A 20901-nucleotide genomic window follows, 5' to 3' on the forward strand; every position below is an offset into this window, starting at 1 on the left:
CCTCAACATGTCAACCACAGCAGCCCCCCAACCCAACGGCCATCCCCCCGGCTCCCAATCCCAAACCCTCAACACCACCACCAACCCACCCCAACCCCCCCCTCCCCCTCCCCTCAACAACAACACCAACCCCCATTCCAACCCCACCGCCCCCCGCCCCCGCGAGTCCCGCACGATCGAGCTCCTCCTCCTAGCCCAAGGCGTCACAACCTTCGAACCCCGCGTCCCCCTCCTCCTCCTAGACTTCGCATACCGGCACACCTCCTCCGTCCTCTCCGACGCCCTCCACCTCTCCGCAGACCCTTACACCTCCCATGCCGGCGCCCGCCCCTCCGCCTCCTCCGGTGCGGCCCCCGTTAACGTAGGGGACGCAGCCATAACCTCCAACGCCGTCCAGCTCGCCATCGCATCCCGCCTCGCCTACCAATTCCGGGGCGGCGCCGCCGGTGGGACGAGTAAAGACTGGTTGCTCGACATGGCCAAAGAACGAAACAAAATCGCCTTACCTAGGGTTCCTGCGAGTGAATGGGGTTTGAGGCTTCCAGGGGAGAAGTTTGTCTTGTCTGGGACGGGGTGGGGGTTGAGGGATGTTTGGGCTGGGCAGGAGGCGTTGGAGGAGTCGGATGAGGAGAGTGAGGAGGGGGATATGGAGATGGAGGATGTGGTTTTGGGAGGGGGGACAACACAGGAAAAGGAGGAGGATGTAGGGGGGGATGGGGTGGAGGGGGGCACGATGGGGGATGTTTTTGGGGATGAGGCGGAGGATGAGGAGATGGGGGAGGCTTGATTTTCTCTGTCAGGGTTTCACGACATAAGGCATTGACTGAGACGGAGGCAAGAAGGTCGCGGAGGCAGCAAGACTCAAAGGGAAAGAAGGGGTGGACGAGATGGAAGAGTGGGACAAAATTGGCTTTTATCACAAGCGGGAGATCGACAAGTCTTGTTATTTTACTTTTGGCAAGTGGTTGGTGCTTTGGCATTTTTTTGGGTTTTTTTTCCTATCATGAAGAAAGAAAAACACTACATCAAAAGCCGGGGGGGCTCGGAAATGGCGTTGGGATGGGTTGAATTGGGCAAAGATATTTGATTTCATTTTCTGTATACTAATACTTCCACTTTGGGAGTTGAGAATTATAATTTCACACAAACAGCGGCTCAGAATCGAGGCTACTGATCATAACACCTATTCCCATACAAGCAATTGCGCAGTGATGTGGTTGTTATATCCCTTTATGTCTTACTACAAACCAACCCAAAAAACCAATAATGATAATGATAATGCATACCAAAAAAGGTAGAATGTACCCCCCCCCCCCTACTACTAGTCAAAAAAAAAATCAAAAATAAAAAACGCCGCGCTATGCAACAAATCCCCCTCTCTTCCCAAACCCCCAAACAAACAAGTCTGTCTATCACACTAAGAATCCCCCCTTGAATCCTTCCTCTATATGCTCTCCCAAAACCACTGTTGCTTGTTGAAACACAACTCTCCCTCATCACTCCTTCTTCTCCGCAACCTCAGCACCAACCTTCAAATCCTTAATCCCAGTGATAATCTCCGCATAAGTATCCGGAACAATCGTTCCCTTCCCCTTTTCCTCCTCCCTCTTCTCCTCCTCAAGCTTCCTCTCCACATCCTCCAAAATCCTCTTCTCCTCATCCACCGCCTCCTCAAACTCCTCCAAATCCTCCTCATCATCCCCCTCCTGTCCCCTCTCCTCAAGCGCACTCCTCATCATCCTGTCCTCGTCATAACTCTCCCCCAAGTCATCCCCGTATGAATCCCTCGACATGTAACTATCCCCCATCCCCTCCCCAATCTCATCCTCATCCTCATCTTCATACTCCTCATCCTCATCATCCATCTCCTCTTCTTCTTCTTCCTCTTCCTCGCCCTCACCCTCGGTATCACTAGCCGAGAACTCGTCCAGTTCAAGCGGGGTGTCCCTCCAGTACGTAAAATCAGTGTATTCCTCCCCACCGCCCTTGACAAGCGTGCTGACAGGGGGAAAGTAGTGATCTACCACCTCGGTCATGTTGACATAGCTAAGCTTCATCTTGTTAAGACTGAGCAGATCGAGCGAGACCTCCGCGTTGGAATTGATGGTGAAAATCCTTGTTCTCGGGACGTCGACTGTGCGGTAAGAGATTTGGTCTGTGAAACGGTTACCGAAGCCGGCGTAGAAAGGTTTGCGGTCGGGGCCGTAGAGGGAGCGAATATCACGCAGGGTGGACATCTTAAAGATGTGTGGCTTTCGGAGGTAAATCTCGCGGCGGAGGGCGGCCATTGTCCTATCTGGAGACAGAATTGTTGGGCCTCGTGGAAGCTTGTAGCCGTCTTGGACAATACCGGCTAGGTATGCCCTGGTGGTGTCGGCTTGTCCGACGGAGCGACTCGTCAGGTACATAATGTTGTACCCATTGGCGACGATGTCGGTGTATAGCTTGGCCACACCGGCGTGAGTCCAGTCACGGCCGATCATGTTCAGCACGTGGCCCAAGGCATCGGACTTGGTGATGGTGCCGTCAATGTCGGAGATGACGACTGGCACCTCGTACTTCCAGAGGTACATGTAGGCCGAGCAGGTCGCGCGGTTCACGGTGAAGCTCATCGAGTTCTCGCCCGGCTTCAGGTTCAAGGCCTTGAGCTGGTCACTGGTCAACCGCAAGGTCTTGGCGTAGTTACGGTTCGGATCACCGGCGGTTGAGGAGCCGGGAGAGCTGGGTGGTGTCTGGATAGACATCTGGCCGAGGTCTGAATCGGCACGTCTGTGGCTTGGTACGCTAGGTGAAGCTGTCACGTCACTGCTGTCGCTCTGGTAGCCGGGATCAGAAGCTGCGTCCATGACGATGCCGTTGTCGTTGCGCAGGCTCGATTCCATGGCTTTCTTCATGGCGGCAGCCTTGGCTTCCTCGCTGCTGTAGATCCAGAGATTTCCGCGCTCATCCACACCAAACAGAGCGCCGATATCGTAGTAGCCATCGAGCTCCTCCGAGAGAACCTTGCGAGCCAGAATCTCCGTCTTGATCGCATCTTCCTCGTTGTTTTTGAGATTGCTCATGTCCAGCATAAGATCTCCTGTTTCGGTGATATGTGTCTGAATATTCACTGCGGCAAGCTCCCTGGAGAGATTCATGGCTCTCTGCAAAGCCTCGGATGCCGAGAGAGGCGGTGGGCTGTGTGAACGGTCCGAGTACTTGGGGTTTTCAGGGTCGTCCGAGTCCTCACTGGGTGCCCTCCTAGCCGTCATCCGCAGAATATCATCGCTATGAGGACGCGGTGGGGACCAGTCGCCAATAGAGGTTCCGGCCTTTCCGAACTCTGGAGAAGTTGATCTTGGTGTGATGAGGCCTGTGTATGTTAGCTGCCGAGCAGTGAGCTTGAGCCTTGCATGTACTCACCTTCTCTTTGATTCGAAAGCACGGTCAACGGCGGTCTGCTAAAGCTCGCTGACCGCACTTTTGGATCGTTAAGATCGAGGGCTTCAGGCTCCCCGAGTCCGGTGGTTTGTTGCGGGCTCAAAGGTGGACTGGAGGCTGGAGAAACGAGGGGAGAGGTTTGGAGACTCTTGGGAATAGTGTCGCTGGTCTCGAATACAAAGAATGCCTCGCCTCCTTCGCCCAGCTTCATCGAATACGGCTGCTTGATCCCATTGACCTTGAACTCGACCTTCTTCTCGTATGGGCGCAAGAGCGAGAACTTGCCGAAGCGCACGTGAAAAGGTGAGCAGAGTAGCGATCCGTCTTCCTGCTCAACGACTATTACGTCGATGGCTCCGCTCAATGTTGCCGGGTTGATCGAGTTCCATGCTGTCGAGACAGAGTCGCTCAGATTCCTGACGTACTGCATCGTATCCAGGCTGGCGGGACTGTACCGGCACTGCTGTCGCTTCCAACAGAACTATATATGTACAAGCGCACCGGTCGCTGTTGTAACAGAAAATATCCGTGTATGTTTGGTATGGACAAAGGCGAGCAAACAAGAGGTCAGCTGAAACCGAGCTGAGCTGAGCTGGTGATGGTCCAGACACAGGGTGGCAGGCCGGGTCTGGACTGGGTGATCTCGGTATGCGCGTGGGCTCTGGAGCTCTGGAATTCTTGCGATATTTGATGAATTGCGTTTGCAAAAGTGTCGGAATGCGGAATGGAAGGACGATAGGGAGAAAAGTCGGAGCTAGAATGACGAGCTGGCGCACAATGGTATGCGATCCGACGGCCTGACTGACAGGAACCTTGAGTGTAAAGCAGCCGGAGGGGTGGACCGGGTTGACGGGCTGCTTGGTAGCACAGAGGCAGAAATACGACTTGGGCACTGAGCACCTGACGTCTACGGAATGCGTTAGGGAGAAATACAAAAAGCGTCAACGTCGGCGACAGGCCTGCAGAAATTCGAGGCGGTTCACAAAACAAAAGTCGGCCAGGACAAGAGGGTAGGTAGACAATCACGAGGCCCTCAACAATCCCCCCGGCCGCCCCAAAAAGCCCCCCCAGCGCTCACCCGTTCTTGGCCGGGCCTAGCTCAGCGTCGAACCGCGACAAGCGAGGTACTTTGTGGACCACCAAATCTCGCCCAGCGGCTAAGTATCACATGTGTTCCCACCGACAAACCTCCCCGGAAATTAGGACCCTTGCCATGCTCTCTGTTTTAAACCACTGCAGAACCCCCCTCGCTGATGTCATGGCCGATATTCCACCCACCAGAGCGCGATGCAACGCCCAGCAGGGTTCATCATTATGATATGATCCAAGATAAGAGATTTCAAAGACTTTTTGGCATGTGAGAGTCTGAAGTATCCGTCCCTTGTCCCATTGACTTCTGGAGACTCTGAACACATGCTGAATAAAAAAACACTTTGTACAACTTAGGTAACTACACGGCGCAGCCCCATTCAACGCGTGGAGGATTGTTGGGGAAGGCAACACAGCATGGTACTACTACAGACTTGTTGTGGAGGGGCGGCACCTGACCATCCCGCCGGCGCTGGTTCCGCAGTCTAACGGGGAACAGGCTATTCAATATATTGGCGGTTAAGAGTTGATCCCGTGCGAGATCCAGTCCCGTGGTGTCTTTGTATGCAAACTACTCTTTCCATCACCACTGCGTACAGCAGAGATATCTTTCTCAACATACGCTCTAGAGTTGTTTGTTCTCAGTCAGGGATAGATCGGTCTCGCCGAAGCGAGGCAATCAATTCGGTCAATTCTGCGCCGCGATACGAAGTAAAAAAGCCGAGGCTTGAACAAATTTTCTACGGCGGGTGGAGAGTTGTATGTCAGATTTTCGATGTAACTGCCTTGTCACCTCACCAAGTTGTTATGCCTTGGCCCAAGAAGTGTCACAACTTGCTTTGTGTTGGAGTGACGAAGTCCAAGTCACTAGGCTTCTGCACTCTAAGCTTCGTTGATCATGAAGTTGGGGCACCCCGCGCTAACCTCGTTTCTTTCTGTATGCCGAGCTGCTGCATGGAGTGAGCAACAGAGGCATAGGTCGATTAGAGGTGGACATGTAGACCACTAAGAATCCGGGTATAACCTGGAGACGGCCAACAAGAATGATCGACGGGCCACAGCCGGGACAGAAGACTGCCGTCTTGTTGTTTCGAGAGAGGCCCATTGTTGGCTCCATCAGATGACGCGAAGACTCCGATTCGGAGCAATGGAATGATAGGTGAGAAAAACACGCCGTTGGGAGTCTGAGTTTGAGGCTATCTTGTTGAGATGGCACATAACAGGACATCCTTAGTTGTGCTCGTCGTTAGTCAGATATCAGATCGTTGCTTCATGCCTGATACCAAACGGGAAGTGGGCGGCAGATCGCTTTCTTCCCGTTGGGCAGACGTGCTTCTTATCTTTTCGGCGGGAGCAAAATAATTCTTCAAATACCGCCGGCGAATAGAGAGGAAGGAGTTGAGTTGAGATCTTCGATGCAAGTTCCACCTTACCTAGGTGTGCTTAGATAAAGTAAGGTATATAAACGCCTCACCGTTGGATCTTTTTAGCGCTCGAAAATAGTGAAAACCAACGCTCGCCAGGTGGTGGCAGCCCGCTAACGCCGGTGCCTGAGTGCCGAAACAGCGTGCAGCCATGGAAATATCCGTAGTGGGGTGTTTTCGAGTGTTTGTCGCAATAGCGATTGGCCATCGTCGTCCCTCAGCGCCCGTCGCCCACTAACAAATGGCTGCCAGTGCCGCATTAACAAACATGTCGCCGCTGAATCGAAGGTCGGGGTCGTGTTCCGGGGATCTGCTGGCTGGGCTGGCCATGCGCGAAGTCCCGGACGTCCCCAATGTCTCCAATTTTCCATCGTCCATGCACCCGGCAGAGTTGTAGCAACAGGGCCGACTAGCCATTCTCAACGGGGGATGGGTACCATTTTGATTTTTTCTTTTTGGTAGTTTTTGCTTGCCTTTGCTACGCAACCCCCACCCACAGTCACTCCCTTCTGCCGTTTTGCGTGCGACATCCACTGATTCCGACGAACCGACACCGATTTTCGTCTTCCTCTCTCCTCCTCCCTCTCCCTCTCCCTCTCTCCCCCCTCTCTCTCTTCCTCCACCGAACCGACCACAGCGCTATGTCATGGATCATCTCCTGGACGTCGCTGATTCCAACACTGCTTATCCTGTCGGCCAGTCTTGCCTGGTGGTTCACCGAGCCTAAGAACGCCCGCATAAATCTGATTGCGGCTGTTGGAGTGGTTCTTTTCTGCTGGGCCGTCGCTCCCGAGCTGTCGCGCGACCTCTCGTACTCGCTGTACGTGTCCAGCCTCGACTCGGTCACGGCTCTCCATCTCGAGACTTTTGTTCTGAGAAACGCCAACATGTTGTTAGTGGGAGCTGCTGTAGTCTGGTATGTGGTTATGTGGTTATATGGTCCTGTGGCTTTGCCCGTGCTGGCTCGTCACAAGGCGCATCTCTTGGAGGAATCGTAGGCTCATCATTTTGTGTGTCCAGGTTGGTGGGAAGGGCATTCCAAACGCTGCGGAAACCCGTCCCGGAGTTGATCAACACCTTGGGCGTCGATGTCCCCGATCCGCCCGACGTGTCCCTAGCGGGAATCAGAGCCGATGCTGCCACTGTGAACTGGACGCGGCCCGCGCCCAACCGATCAGTTGTAAAGTTTCTGATACAAGTAAATGGAGTGGTTGGTATGTATTACCCACACATAGGCCTGGTCGGGAGGAGGACACAAGCCTAACTTTGAGTTTTGTAGTGGGGGAGGTCGCTGCGAACCAAGAACCGGCCATTGTCGTCAGCGGCTTGAAGCCAGACCATTTTTACAACGTTCGGGTCATCGCGGTTGGCTCGAATAACTTTCAGGGTGGAAGCCGAGTCATCCGGCTCAGAACCTTTGCCCGAGATGGACGGCCACAACTCGGCAACTCCAGATTGCCATCCAACTTCACAGCCGAGGAACCGCCCGCAACACCCCATGGCGAGTCGATGGACGAAAGTGGAGGGGCCCGAACGGCGTTCCCCGCACTCGAGATGGCCACTGTCACGGAAGGGATAGCATCACCTGCACGGGATGGAAATACGAATTCTGGACCAGGGCCCCGTCGAAACACTGTGACTAGGAAACACTCGCCGTCGACCACGAGCATCGACCAGTCAACCAGGGAGGACTTGAGCGCCTATGCGAAGAAAACACTGCCAGAATTGACGGAAAAATTCGAGAGCATTAGAAAAGAAACAGAGGAGGTGCTGGCTCAAATAGCAAAAGAGGAGGCTGAAAATAGAAAGGTGCTGGAGGAATTAGAAGCCGAGAAGAAGGGAAAGAGGAAGGAGCAGAAGAAAAAGGAGGAGCAAACCGAGAAATTGAAGCGGGATGTGAACTCGACAGACCGGGCGATGCGAAACGCCCTGCAACGAAAGGGCCAGAGAGAGAAGACGCTGAAGGAGAAGCAAAGTGAAAGAGAAAAGTATCATGAAAATATTGCCAAGTGGGAAAGAGGTGTAGGTGAGATGCGCAAGGACAGGGAAAGTTTTGATCAGCAGAGGAAAGATTTGGAGGAAGAGCGTGATCAGAAAGCCGAGGCCTTCCGAGGAGATAACAACGAGCTCCAAGCTGAGTGTACACGACTGGAGCAAGAATTGAAGGAAAGGAGAGATCAGGTCCGAGAACTGGAAGAGGCCCGGAAGAAACTGCCTGGCGGAGAAGATGACGGCGAGTGGCGTGAGAAGGACGCCGAATTGAAGCGGGAATGGCACCGCAGACACAGAGAGCTGTCCGAACAACTGGTGTTCGAGACTAAGAGATCTCGAGGACTAGATGAGCATATCCGCGCCCTTGGTGCTCAGCTGCAGGCTATTCCTCAGCCAAGCTATGGGCTTTATACACCACCGAACGCTTCGGGATTAGAGTTTGATAACCCAACACTTACTCAGCTCAAGCGCCGGAGCCGAAACAGCAACACAATGTCGAATGTGTCTATTTCATCGCCATTGCCAGCCTACTCACAGATCGATCCGATTCTTTCAGCCCCGACGGGGTTTGCCAGTTCACGATCTCTGAATGCGCCACCTGGTTTTGCCCCAGGACCGTTTATGGACCTGTCGGCAGACATGGACTTTCGGGGGTCATCAGCCCCTCTAAGTCCTTCCGCCACGGCACTTTTGCCATCCAACATACTCGATGACTTTGACGACGACGACGATGACCCAAGTCCGACGACTTTTCACGATCCTGAGCCATTCTTGCAAAGCCAGCGGGCCTCACCCGAGCAAGCTCCTCAGTCTCCTGCCTCGTCGGGCAAGGCTCTGAGCATCCTGTCCAGCCCTCATGGATCCACAAGTAACCTCCCCTTCCCCCCCTTCTCTAACGAAATTTCAGAGAGGATGGTTGGCACTCTGCCATCCCCAACTATAGCCGAAACCCCTCAGCACAAGGGCTTCTTTTGGCAACGCTCCAAGACTGTCAAGGAAGAGGGGGAGAAAGAGCCACCTCTCCTAGGGAGTTTGAAGCAAGGTCAAAGCCAATCTTTCCCACGGCAGACAGATGATCCAGACATGGCCAACAAGCGGCGGATCAGCATTTCAGGCAGCTGGAATGTCTTTAACCGAAACTCAGTTGGGCCTGAGATCACAGAAGGCCAGGCCACAACAAACACACACGCATTTGCAAGAAGCCTAAACCCCTTTTCCCGTAGGCCTACCGGTGGTCTCTTTGACCGTGACCCCAGCAGCCCGCGACCTACCAGCATCGCGTCCTCCGACTTCCCCAGACCCTCCACTGACTCAGGCTCCATCTGGGGACCACCCATGGACGCCTCAACCCTAAACAAAAATAGCCGTCTCTGGTCGCCCGATAACGCCCCCTGGTCCAGGAACCCCTCCCGACGGCCTTCGCTCCATGGATCTCCCTCGGCACTCAAGACAACCCTCGCCTCGGCCGACGACGAAATTCTCGACGACGAGGAAATGCTTTCCAACGTGGACGTCGGCGTCATCGGCAGCCGGCTGCCGACCCAGTCCGCCAACAAAGCCGCCTCGGCCGCGCTCGGTCGGTTGAACCCCAATGCCCCCGCCTTTATAGGATCCCTCTTCAAATCCAACCCTGAAAAGCAGAAGGAGAAAGAAGTCAAGGAAAAAGCAAAGGCAGAGAAGAAAAAGGCTAATAAGGAGAAGGCTGCCGAGAAGAAGAAGGAGAAAGAAAAGGAGGCTGCGACAGTTCCGGACACGCCAAGTCAGCAGACGCAGAATCCTATTTTCGAGATGGAGTCGCCCGCAGATTCGAGGAAGTCGAGGGATGGAGCCTCGGTTCATACGCTTCACTCGTCGGTTTCGATCTCTGAGTCCCGCGACTCTCTCACGCTCGACCAGTCATTCTCCAATACACCCTCCGAACCCGCCAGCGCAGGACTCTCAGGCTCATTCAAAGACGAGGGCGTGGTCCGCAAACTCTTCCGAAAGGGCTCCTCGAGCAAGTTTAGTCTTCCCGGACGTCTTGGTGGTAACAGTGCCAAGGAGAATATCACCAGCGCTGGGGGTTTGTTTAAGAAAGGACCCAGCAGCGTTGCCAGCACCGCGCCTTCCGACCGCATCGACCCGAGATCTAGCATCGGCGACTTTGAAGACTTGGGGGATGAAGCGATGGGGGTTTTGGCTGGGGTATTGGGGAAGAGTTATGAGTGTAGTAGTCCTGGGTTGGGACCTACGTCTGCTGCTGCTGCTGCGAAGGGGACCACGAAAGAAGGGGGGACGGCGGCGAGCAGGTGGTTGAGTAGTTTTGGGAAGAAGGGGAAGAAGAATAATGAGAATACCAAGGAGAGTTTTGATTTCGAGAGGGCGCATGTGGGGGGTGAGTTGGATGGGTTGGTTGAGGAGAAGGTGTAAAAATGGTGCATACTGGCTAAGAGGATGGGGGAAGATGCGAAAACCTGGGTTGTAGAATATTTGTGTGTGTGTGTGTGTGTGTGGAATAGCTTTTGGTTGATACTGCTGCTGTTCTGTCATAGGGGGGTTGAATATCATGTTGTTGAGGATGGTTGTTTAGGGTATGACTGAAGACTGCCTTCAAAATGTGACAAGCTGTCTTTCTATGATGACGGGAAAATCAGAAAGCTCGCTGGCATGTACTCTTTATTTTTGGTTTTGGCCAAATGTTTTAGTTGATATATAACCCGTGACAGGGAAGATCTTAATGAGATAAGGAATGAGCAGGTGATGGGTTAGGGGAGGAGCAGTTGTTGGTTTAAGTAAGAGGGTTAGGGTTATATAGTGGCTGAAGCTTAACCCATGTTGATGGGTGGTTGTGGCTGCAGTTTTGGAGCTTGTTTGAGGGTGAGTGGTTCGAGCGTTCGACTTGGAGGTGGTTCGTCAATGTTGCGCAAGGAAATACAAGTTCGAAGAAAACACCAATTCTCTGCAGTTTGATCTTTTTTTGTTTTTGCCAATTCACAGGGGATCTTGCCCCATAATAAGAGAACACAAGTATTTCAACTGCTGTACCGACCGTCTGACCCCTCCATCGCCAGAACCTTGACCTCTATCGAGCTCGACCCCCAACAACCCCCCCATGGCAACAATGAGCGCCTCCTCCTCCTCCTCCTCCTCCTCCTCCTCCTCCGACCCAGCAGCAGCAAAAGCCAGACCGATCCCCTCGCGGAACCCGCTACCGCTGTCGGCGTCGCAGGAGGCGCAGGTGAGGGATGTGTTTTATGCCCGGGTGAGGGCGAAGTGCGGGCCTGAGATTAAAGGTATTCATTCCGCCCCCCCCCTCCCCCCTTCTCGCCAGTACCTCGCTAACCCCCTCCCAGCATTTGCAGACTGTGCCCAAGGCCGCACCTTCTCCGCGCCTTTTCTCTGCCGCGGACCCCTCCACGTGATGAACAACTGCATGAAGATCCACGCCACGCCCGAGGAACAGGACGCCGCGAGGGAGGAGTGGTTTGAGAAGCGGGTGGAGAGACAAAAGGAAAAGGAGAGGAAGGCGAGGAGGAAGCTGGAGCAGGAGAAGTTTTTGAGGGAGTGGTGGGGTTTGCCCGAGAAGGATAGGGAGATTGCGAGGAGAGAGATGGAGAAGTTGGAACGGCCGGAGAGGATAGGGGGCTTTGTGAGTGAGAGGAGGAAGAGGTTTGGGGAAGAGAGGGGGGAGGGGAGGTGATGGTGGGGGGGTTGTGATATGGAATGGTGGCCATGGAAGAAGGCAAGCATACGCGAGGGATTTGTAATATATGGAATGAGCATGATACCAGACACGATGGGGATATCAGAGGGGTTCGGTCTGGCAAAGGGCGTTTTTATGGGTTTGATATCGCATGGTAGGGAAGGGGGGGCTGCGCAGGTCGAAACACAACTCTGTACAAATTTCAAGTGGATTGGGATGTCAAATTCAAGATCCGCCATGTGCGAAATGGAGGGTGTGCTGGTGGTCGGTCAGTTTCGACGGTCATCAGCTGAGTTTATGGAACTGGTGAACTCGATGGTTTCAGAAAACGAAAGCAATGATATCTATCAGGCTCTACCGTGGCGTGGCTCTTTGGTTTAGCTCTCATGTCGTCTTGGACACCGAACCAATTATCGATTTGAGCGTAAAAGGGTTCTTGGAGAACATTGCCTTAAAACACGATTTAGCCAGTAAACTCTTCCGTAGATATTTGACCATCTGAGTCCTGGGATATGAGTAAGCGGTAGCCCCAGGTGGTTAAAGGATTCGCCTTGGCTATTAGGCACCCCTTCTAGTCATGGTTGTCATGGTCGCATTCGGAGTCTTTATAAGCAGATGGTTATATTACCAACACTTTTTCAGTCTCTCTATGGTAGTATCAAGATCACCGCGGGAGTGGCTTCCAGCCCTACTCACGTCGACCTTTTACAGCCATTGCTGCGAAGCGACTTCAACTTGCTCGGGTGGTTGTGCATCCGATATTCTGATGATGAGCCAAGAGAGGAAGGCTGACTACATGGAAAAGCTTGATAGCCATCAGATGAGATGTATAAGACCCAGCCTCTTTCTCACATTGCTTTCCTAGAAATCTTAGTGACCTCAGCAGAAAACAGACCATAAGCCTCAAGGAGAACTCGACCCGCAACCATGGTCTTGCCATCACTCTTCGTCACAGCCATGCTCGGTTTATTCACCGCCACTGCCTCCGCCCAGCAGTTCCTAGGGATTGTCGAGACCAACCCGACATACTTCGACAGTAGAAACTGCTACGATGGCGCCAAGTCATATTCCATCGTCAACTTCGGTACCCAGCACGCCCCTACTGTGGGCTCGTCCTGTACCGGTAAAGGCACCGTCCTCTCCACCGTCCGCGGGTTGGACAGCAAGTTGGACACGTCTTGCACGGACGGCAAGTGGACGAATGGGTACAAGGTGTGCGTTGTTATTGGCGGTGTAATCACTATACGCGATGCGAGTGGGAGGTCGCAGCTTTGCTCTTCGGATGATACTACTATCTATAATTGTTGGTTTTTTTCCCTTCTTTTTCCTCTTGCTGTTTCTCATGCCCGTATGGATCATGCTGACCTTGTTTTAGGCCCGGATGTTCCGCCAGCATGCTGGACTAACAAGGTGAGGAAGTATCAGTGTGTTGGGTTTTGGATGTGATGAGTTTAAGAAGAGGAGGGAGAATGGATGGAGGATTGTAGTGCTGCGGTTTTCTTGTCTTTGTAATTTCAACTGGCTACCTACGGTCGTATGTAATGAACCTGGCCCGAATAAGGTTTAATCACATGCCATGGTGCCTTGGTAGTGCCACCAACTTCGTACCCTGAACGCTCGTCTTCTCAAAAAGAAGGGGTCAAACGGAGAAGAAAAAAAAAAAAAAAAAAGTAAACCACCCCTCTATCTCCACCCCTTGCCCCTTAGAAGGCTGTCATCAAACCCAATTTCCCGAGCACTTGTACCTTCTCTTCCTGGTAATCCAGCACGACGGAAAACTGGAGGGGCCTAACACGAGATTTTTTTTTCTCATCAGTCGAGGAGCTGCCACTCACGGAATATTGGGGGTTGGTCTCGATGATGGCGAGCATTTGGGCGGAGGTGAGGACGGGGGTGAGGGCGAGGGTGGTTAGGAGGGTGGTTAGGAGGGTGGTTAGGAGGGTGGTTAGGAGGGTGGTTGGGTAGCTTGTTCGGAACGAAGGTTGGTGTTGACAAATGTGTGGATGTTGAGACTGGGGAGATATTATAGGAAGACCCGAGGGAGGTGAGAGTTTATGTAGACATCTTATGTTCAGGGCAGTGCCATGATGAATCTTCTTGTAGCAAGTTTTCCTTCTTTGGTGTTCACCATGTTCAAGATCACACGAGCACTGAAGACTGAGAAACTGAAGCCATTGCGATTGTGATATCACAGAAGGCGCTGTTGTTGAATGGGGTTGGGACGGTCATGGTGATAAGACTTGAACTTTTACGGATAGCCCGAACAAGATGTGAATACGAAGTGATGGCTCTTGGTAAAGCGGTGCCTGAAAGCTAACGAGGATGTCAAGCCACCAGGAGCTACGGCTTACTCCAGATCACACCCACGATAACTACGGTAGGTAAGTAAATGCTCACCGCCTAAATTGTCTATTACAGGGCATCTTTTTGGATTTCCCGTATTCAGAGGCTCTAAGTTTATGGTTTGGTCCCATGATGACCTGAATGGTAAGACAGCTCGAAACACTTTGGGCAGGGTCTTGCCTGATCTTTTCGTGCGGCGGTCAAGTCCATGGTTCAACTGAGAATGATTATAACTCTGAAGACTTGGAAACAAACCTCAGGATCGGGCATGAAGGAGCGTTAAATCAAGGTCATGGAAAATATCCCACAGCGTGTTGTTTGTTGTTTTGTCTAAGTAAGGTACCTTAGCTATGCAGTCAACTGGCGAGCATGTCGTGAGATACAGTCCCTATACCATATATACCCCAGGTTAGTCGATCTCTGTCACATACGACCACAGTCAGCTGAAAATACGGCATCCCGTCCGCTCTGCCCTCGTCAAACAGCTGAACGCCGAACTAGTACTCAGGTGGGTGACCACTGGGGAATCCTCGGTGTTGTATGTATTTTTCCTGTTTTTTTCCCTCAGTCTCATTGTCTACACATGAACCCATCCCCTGACCCAAACCGTCACATACGACCACACCCAGCTGAAAATACGGCATCCCGTCCGCTCTGCCCGAGTCAAACAGCTGAGGGCCGAATCAGTACTCAGGTGGGTGACCACTGGGGAATCCTCGGTGTTGTATGTAATTTTTTGCGTCTTGTTCTCCACACATAAATATGAGATGACATAGGTATCCTTCCCTTCTCCTTTATAACCACCAACCCTCAAATCTTACTCTCCCCCCTCAACCCCCTAAAATACCCCTCCACCCCCTCCACCACCCTCTCAGCCACGCCCCAAGAAAGCTCATACCCCCTCCCCCCCAACCCATAAGCATGCATCACAAACCCCTTCCCTCCTTCCAGCACCTCCCCCTCAATCCTGGGCCCACCCCTCCTACTAGGCCGTCGTCCAACAATATCTCCCATGACGGTAAACTCCCCCTTCCCATTTAGTATCTGAGGACACGTCCCCTTGAACATCTCCAACAGTTTTTCTCTTGTCTCCGGCCTGGGTTCCACCCCCCAATCATCAACCTCCTTCGTCCCCCCAATCACCGTTCCCCCTTCAAACCCCCTCGGCACGCAGAAAGTCCACGAACCGTCGGCATTTTGTCGGGTGACAGTAGCGTCGCACTCTTCCGCGACGAGAACTGTCTGCCCCCGTGTGATAAACATATTTTCATCCCCCCCGAACCCGAACCCGGAGGCGTTAACCACGGCGTCTACCCCCCCGTTTTTTAGGGAAGGGGTTGATCTCTCCGACAGAGCGAAAACCTCCACCGGGGACCTCAGCGCATGTTTCAACACCCTCCCCCCTCGGTGAACAAACCTCCTCAGCAGAAAAGATAAGTAAACCATTGGGTTGACGCAGTAGGTCTCGTACTCGCACCCCCATTTCACTTTCTGGTCGGGGAATTCCGACTGGGGGAGGAGGCGGAAACCAGGGAGTTGGAGGGATGCTGCGGTGGCGGGGGTGAGGGATAAGTATTCGGGTCCCGGGGATTCGAGGTATTCGACTCCTTTGAGGAAGGTTATTCCCGCGGTGGTTGGGTGGGATGCAAAGAGGGACTTCATGTGGGAGAAGGTGGTGATGGAGAGGGGGTGTTCGAATACTGCTTGGGGGTTTGAGGGGTGGGGTGGGACCCAGCGGTTGTCTTTTCATGTTTAGGATCGTGGTGGATGGAAGGGGGGAAAGGAAAGGGGAAAACATACGGGCGCCGCCCCAGGGGGAGGTGTAGTTGATCTGGGTGATTGGGTCGATTGTCTCAAACGGGGCGGGGAAGTCTTTTGCGATGATTGTGACTCGGTGGCCGGCGCGGAGGAGGAGGAGGGCGGAGGAGATGCCGGTTACGCCGGAGCTATGTAGTGGATGTGTTAGTGAGGTGAGGCGAAAAAAACAAAATGTGGTGTGGGATGGGAGACGTACCCGATGACGGCGATGTGTCTTGCCATGGTTGTGAGTTTTGATCAGTAGGGTAAGTAATTCGAGCAACTGTGCATAGTAGTAGCCCCTAAAGACTGAACGAAATTGCGAAGAATAACGATAAAAAAACCCCTCCCCACCCCAAAAAAAAAGTGCTCGATCAGAACAATATATACTTCTGTTGTCCAACACCCAAGTCTCATACAAACAAAGGCTGCGCGAAATGTCAGCCAAACAGTCTGCCTTGGTCAATATATCGATAAGCGGAAAGTTCCTCTGCAGAATCACCGATAGATACATCGGCTTTGCCAGAGACACAACAATCTAAACGGAAATCCAAGAATACGGCGAACAATAACTTGGTCACATTGCATATTGCATTAGTCCAATCTCTTCCAATTCCCAATGACCATCACCATCGGGTTTAATGCCAAGACAGGGCTCCGTGACCGATATTCGGCTCGGCCCCGCCTGAACTCGGCCAACCCCACTCGGCAGCCGCCCGGTTTCCGCCGTATGATCGGCATCTCTATACTCATTATAAACATAATCACCAGCAAAAGAACAAAACTATGCTTTTTGTATCTTCTCCTTCGGAAGCCGCACCTCTATCCGCGAGGCCCTTCCAAGATAGATGTATACTCGTCCGTTAAATCGTGAAACCGTCGAGGCATGCTGGCTAACCACCACACATAAAAGACCTGTATCAAAAACTCGCTGATCCAAAAACGTTGCCGATGTGTTTGACCAAAAAAAAAGGGGGCGAAATGAAAAGAAAAGATCCTCCAACTTTATTTTTTATTTTTTAAAAAGCAAAGCAATCTCTTCTTTCCTATTCTCTCGCCTGTTGGAGCGAAAAAAAAGCCAAGTCACTGAAACGTTGCCGCACGTCGTGGACAAAAAAAAACCCGAAGGACGCCGCTTGGAACGAGGGTCCTCAATGCTAAGTGACCAACAGCCATTTCGCCTTGCGCTCAAAGTCCATCATCTTGCCCACGGCGAACTGCGATATGGGCCATCAATCTTCAGGTCCTTGATTCCTTGAGGCATGGAACGGAGCCACTCCGCCCAGCTCTCCATGTTAAACGTATTATCGTCCGATATTTGAAACGTCAGACTGAGTTGTGAGGTTCCGGCGGCCGGGGAGTCCGGGGTATAAGGCGAGGGTGTTAGGTCTCCCGGTTGCCGCGCCACCAACGGAGCCAAAAGAATGGATGGTAACACCTTGTTGCCGGATAGCTGTACAAACAGCGGGGTGGGAAACGATGTGATGATTTCCTGGTTCTGTTCCCGTACCAAACTTGGGTATACTGAAACCAGCTTGGCGTGAAGTTCGCTTGCAGAGTAGGCTTCTTTGAACTTGTGAACGGCCCTTGTCTTCAGTTGTTCCGTTAAGGCCCGGGTGAAGGCGCTCCGACCCAAAAGTTTGGCGTGGTCTTCACCAGCAGAGGCAGCGATTAACTCGAGGATTCCTTGCCGGCGTACTGTTTGATAGAGCGGATAGTACGCACAATCCAGGAGAATTAGGGCATCAGAACAGATATTTTCAAACATCCCTTGGATCATCTTCCATGGAATATCCGAGCCGGGTGTTGCTTTCTTGGAACTGATTATTCGGTCAGCTGATACCTTGACCAGCACTAAATCCGACAAAAAAAATACAAACCTGGAGATCATGGTGTCCCGGTCCTCTCCCAAGTAGCTATGCCCGCTGTAGTAGAAAATCTTCAAAGTGTCCCGTTGGTTGTGGCTGGTAACAAACGTGTTTACTTCCCTGTTCAGCCACAAATAGGAGCTGTTGCTAGGGTCTCCCGACGACGGAATGTTCTTGATGGTGACCGAGTAGTTGTAATCGTCTGTGAGCACCCTGGCCAGTTCCTCAATATCGTTCTTGGATCCACCGGCATCTTCAATGTCGTCCTGCCACCGGACAAGCATGGTTGAAACGCTGGCATATCGACTGCGAAGAGGGCTTGCCAGGATCCGAGATGCGCTTCCTTGAAGATCAACTCTGAAGGACTCCAAACCAGCCACTGGAATCAGACTTGTTGGCCTCTCCGGCCGGGGCCCGGATGGTAGCGGCGTTCTAATCCGAGAATCATTTGGGTTCATCTGGTTGAGCCGCTCATGGAAGTTGGGGATCTGTACCATGTCCTCAGGTTCCTGAGTCAGCAGAGACTGGAACTTTGACATGGCCGGGCTCAGTGGGCGTCCATTGGCACTTTGTGACGACGAGCCATTCCCGAATTTTTTGGCAAGCGCAGCCCAGGTCGTATTGTGATGGCTAGGATGGCACTAGATACGCGTGTAAGTAGGTGGCGTTCTGACTTTGGTGTTTGCTCGTATGAACTTGGCAGCAACTCACAGCAACTCGTCTTCGTTTACAGTCCCCGCATGCACCCATCTTACGGATGAGCGAGGCCTTCTCCCGCTGCTCGGGGTTCAAGGGCCCCGTTCGACGGCGACTGGCCCTGCGCTGGGCCGTGACGTCTGCCCCATCCCTCGCGGAAAAGACAGCTTGTGCAGCAGCTTGAGCGGTGGTGGCAAGACTAGGTGATGAAGGCGTATGCGCCTCCAAGCTGTAAGGCGTAGGCGTCGTCCCTCCAGTGGCTAGCGACGCCAGGGAGGCCACTGTGGTTGTTGAAGAGGTGGTATTCTGCCTCATGGGCGAGCCACCCTCATGTTGTCGGCCATAGTCCCCGCCGCCATTTACCAGGCCGCCGGTGCCGGCGACCGGACTTCCGGGTGGTGGCTGTTGATGTTGTGGATGGTGTAGCTGCTGCTGCTGCTGCTGCTGATGGGGTTGCTGCTGTTGTGCTCGACCATCATCTTCCTTCTGAGGAGGCTCGTCCAAGTTGAGAGCCTGCATACTTACATGATCAAGTCCAGCCGTTAGAACATCAGACTCCTTTTTGCCCGGTTGCTCAATCCTCGGGCGGTCCGCACACCCCACTCACACCTTTGAGGATGGTGGCTATTCTAGAAGAGTGACCCAAAAGCAAGCCCAGCGGCGGTTGTGAGAGGGCCGACGGAGAGCCCAAAGAAAGGCAATCGGGGTCCGGGGGAACAATAGGCCTCGGTGTACAGCACAGGGACCGTGAGTATAGAGGTAAAAGAACGGTGAGTCCCCCTGGCAGAGGAAAGGTTCGATGACCCACAGACACAGACGGTGTCGTCGGGCGGCGGCGGTGGAAGTAAAACTCTGGGCTAGAGGGACCGGTTGCACTCTGAAGACACTCCAAGTCGGCGCCAGTAGCTTTTACCGAGCAACGTTGCGGCGTTGTGGATGGGGGAGCTCGGTGTCGTGCTTCAGCAAGGAGGTCTTGTGGTGTAGCGCCGAGGCCGGAGATAGTGGGAACCAGAGCCAGGATGAACTCGTTTGGTGTTTTTGCGGGGGACGGGAGATGTCGGTTTGGATGGAGGTGTGGCTGAGGAAATGATATACAAAATAGCTATAGAGAAGACCACTGCACTGCGCAAAACAGAAGAGTCTGTCTGTCTGGTCAGCAGCATTAGCATTAGTAGCAGCAGCAGCAGCAGCAGCAGCAGCAGCAACAGCGATGGCAACAGTGGGGACCCCAAGCATAAAGTCGATGGTACCATCTGCGCCAGAAACAGCTGGACTCGAGTCCTCGAGTTATGAGCTGGGTCTCCAATCATGGGCGGACCAGGGGAATTAATTTTGCAGACAGGCGCGATACGCTGACGCTGGTTGCTGCTGCTGGAAGCTCTCATTCGGCTGCAAAAATGTCACCACGTTTTTTTTTTCGGTGGTGGTCTAGTCCCTGTAGGTCAGGTAACTCTGTAGATTGTCACAATTGTCCACCTCACACCGCAGACCGGCCAATGGCACCGTTGGTCTAGATGGACCAAAACCACCTAGCTTCCAGCTCCAGCTCCTTGTCGTGCCAGACGAGAAAGACCGTCACTGTTCAAGATGCCGAGTTGTCGCCAGAAAGACGACGGCGCCGGATGGTCGACTTCACCGGGTCATACCGTCCATGCCGCTAGCCTCACCGCAATTGGGCGCATCCGATAGGCTACCACCCATGTTCCCCGTGGGCGGGCGTCCACTAGCCTACCATTGCCGTCTCAGTCTTCCCCACGCTTTTCTCTAGCTTTGTTCACGAACAACTTTTTCTCTTTCACTTCACCTACGGTGAGGGTATTATCAGAGGATGAGTGGTGGCAGCAGCCTGTGCAACCTGGTGCCGACTCCTTCCCTATCTGTACGAGACACTTCGGCATGTCCAGATCTGTCAATCCCACATACAGCCTACCGATCCCTATCTCCCTTGGCATTGGACGCTTCCCTTCTTGCATCACATTCCCGCCTCACATTCTCATCCATCGTGGCCCCTTCTCGACGTCGGTAGGTCCAAAATTCACATGGTTTTTCCACCCTATCATATCCTCCTCGGGGCCTGTCTCTTTCCAGCCGGCCACTACCTTTCCCCACGCTTCCTCACTGGTGCGGCTTCATCTCTGCCCTCATGCATTGATACCTGTGATACCAAACCTCCCTTGGGCCTAGCCAATCACGGCCAATGTCCCCTTTGGGCTTTGTTATTGCTTCTACTCCTGTCATCCATTCACTTTCGGCCTTTTTGATATCTTGCTGACACACCTCTCTTGGAAGCAAAAAAAAAAAAAAAATAATATAGAATAAAACAAAGCCAAAAGTGCGGCCCGCTAAAGTCTGAATCGTGCCGCTGTTGCATTCTCACTCCGCAGTTAAGTGTGCCCGCAGCCTCACCTTGCATCTGCCCTCCTCCTACGGGCCAACGCTTCCCACGACGGTCAACCCGATGATTATTGGCCCACCGCCCGCGAGCTTTGCCTTTGCTTCTATGGCGCCAAGGTGTGTGTGGCTCGTAAGCTTTTGGGGTGTGTCAGTCCCTATCTGGCAAGCACTTGTTCGTCCACGGTGGCGACAAGAG

The 20901-nt window shown here is 53.0% G+C and overlaps 7 protein-coding genes across 7 annotated transcripts; 4 read left to right on the forward strand and 3 right to left on the reverse strand.

The window, feature by feature from the left end:
• Nucleotides 1–7: 7 nt before the first annotated feature.
• On the forward strand, nucleotides 8–787 carry TAF9 (Transcription initiation factor TFIID subunit 9; the record flags this gene model as incomplete). The annotated part of the gene is made up of 1 exon (XM_062874435.1): nucleotides 8–787. One exon carries the CDS (start codon nucleotides 8–10, stop codon nucleotides 785–787), a length of 780 nt encoding a protein of 259 aa, XP_062737561.1.
• A 558-nt stretch (nucleotides 788–1345) lies between these two features.
• On the reverse strand, nucleotides 1346–4588 carry ned1 (lipin Ned1). Its single transcript, XM_062874436.1, has 2 exons — nucleotides 3403–4588; nucleotides 1346–3352 (listed from the first exon to the last, which is right to left on the reverse strand). The coding sequence occupies exons 1-2, from the start codon at nucleotides 3848–3850 to the stop codon at nucleotides 1497–1499; spliced, it is 2304 nt and encodes a 767-aa protein (XP_062737562.1). The 5' UTR covers nucleotides 3851–4588; the 3' UTR covers nucleotides 1346–1496.
• A 1668-nt stretch (nucleotides 4589–6256) lies between these two features.
• Nucleotides 6257–10334, forward strand: QC761_111540 (uncharacterized protein; the record flags this gene model as incomplete). Its single annotated transcript, XM_062874437.1, has 3 exons — nucleotides 6257–6849; nucleotides 6954–7147; nucleotides 7213–10334. Exons 1-3 carry the CDS (start codon nucleotides 6575–6577, stop codon nucleotides 10332–10334), a joined length of 3591 nt encoding a protein of 1196 aa, XP_062737563.1. The 5' UTR covers nucleotides 6257–6574.
• A 682-nt stretch (nucleotides 10335–11016) lies between these two features.
• Nucleotides 11017–11604, forward strand: QC761_111550 (uncharacterized protein; the record flags this gene model as incomplete). Its single annotated transcript, XM_062874438.1, has 2 exons — nucleotides 11017–11197; nucleotides 11258–11604. 2 exons carry the CDS (start codon nucleotides 11017–11019, stop codon nucleotides 11602–11604), a joined length of 528 nt encoding a protein of 175 aa, XP_062737564.1.
• A 930-nt stretch (nucleotides 11605–12534) lies between these two features.
• On the forward strand, nucleotides 12535–13085 carry QC761_111560 (uncharacterized protein; the record flags this gene model as incomplete). Its single annotated transcript, XM_062874439.1, has 2 exons — nucleotides 12535–12910; nucleotides 12983–13085. 2 exons carry the CDS (start codon nucleotides 12535–12537, stop codon nucleotides 13051–13053), a joined length of 447 nt encoding a protein of 148 aa, XP_062737565.1. The 3' UTR covers nucleotides 13054–13085.
• A 1675-nt stretch (nucleotides 13086–14760) lies between these two features.
• Nucleotides 14761–15990, reverse strand: QC761_111570 (uncharacterized protein; the record flags this gene model as incomplete). Its single annotated transcript, XM_062874440.1, has 3 exons — nucleotides 14761–15650; nucleotides 15751–15896; nucleotides 15965–15990. 3 exons carry the CDS (start codon nucleotides 15988–15990, stop codon nucleotides 14761–14763), a joined length of 1062 nt encoding a protein of 353 aa, XP_062737566.1.
• Nucleotides 15991–16945: 955 nt separating this feature from the next.
• Nucleotides 16946–18830, reverse strand: QC761_111580 (uncharacterized protein; the record flags this gene model as incomplete). Its single annotated transcript, XM_062874441.1, has 3 exons — nucleotides 16946–17567; nucleotides 17628–18256; nucleotides 18327–18830. 3 exons carry the CDS (start codon nucleotides 18828–18830, stop codon nucleotides 16946–16948), a joined length of 1755 nt encoding a protein of 584 aa, XP_062737567.1.
• Nucleotides 18831–20901: the final 2071 nt, after the last annotated feature.

This window comes from Podospora bellae-mahoneyi (assembly GCF_035222275.1).
Source record: "Podospora bellae-mahoneyi strain CBS 112042 chromosome 1 map unlocalized CBS112042p_1, whole genome shotgun sequence".
Classification (NCBI taxonomy): Eukaryota; Fungi; Ascomycota; class Sordariomycetes; order Sordariales; family Podosporaceae; genus Podospora; species Podospora bellae-mahoneyi.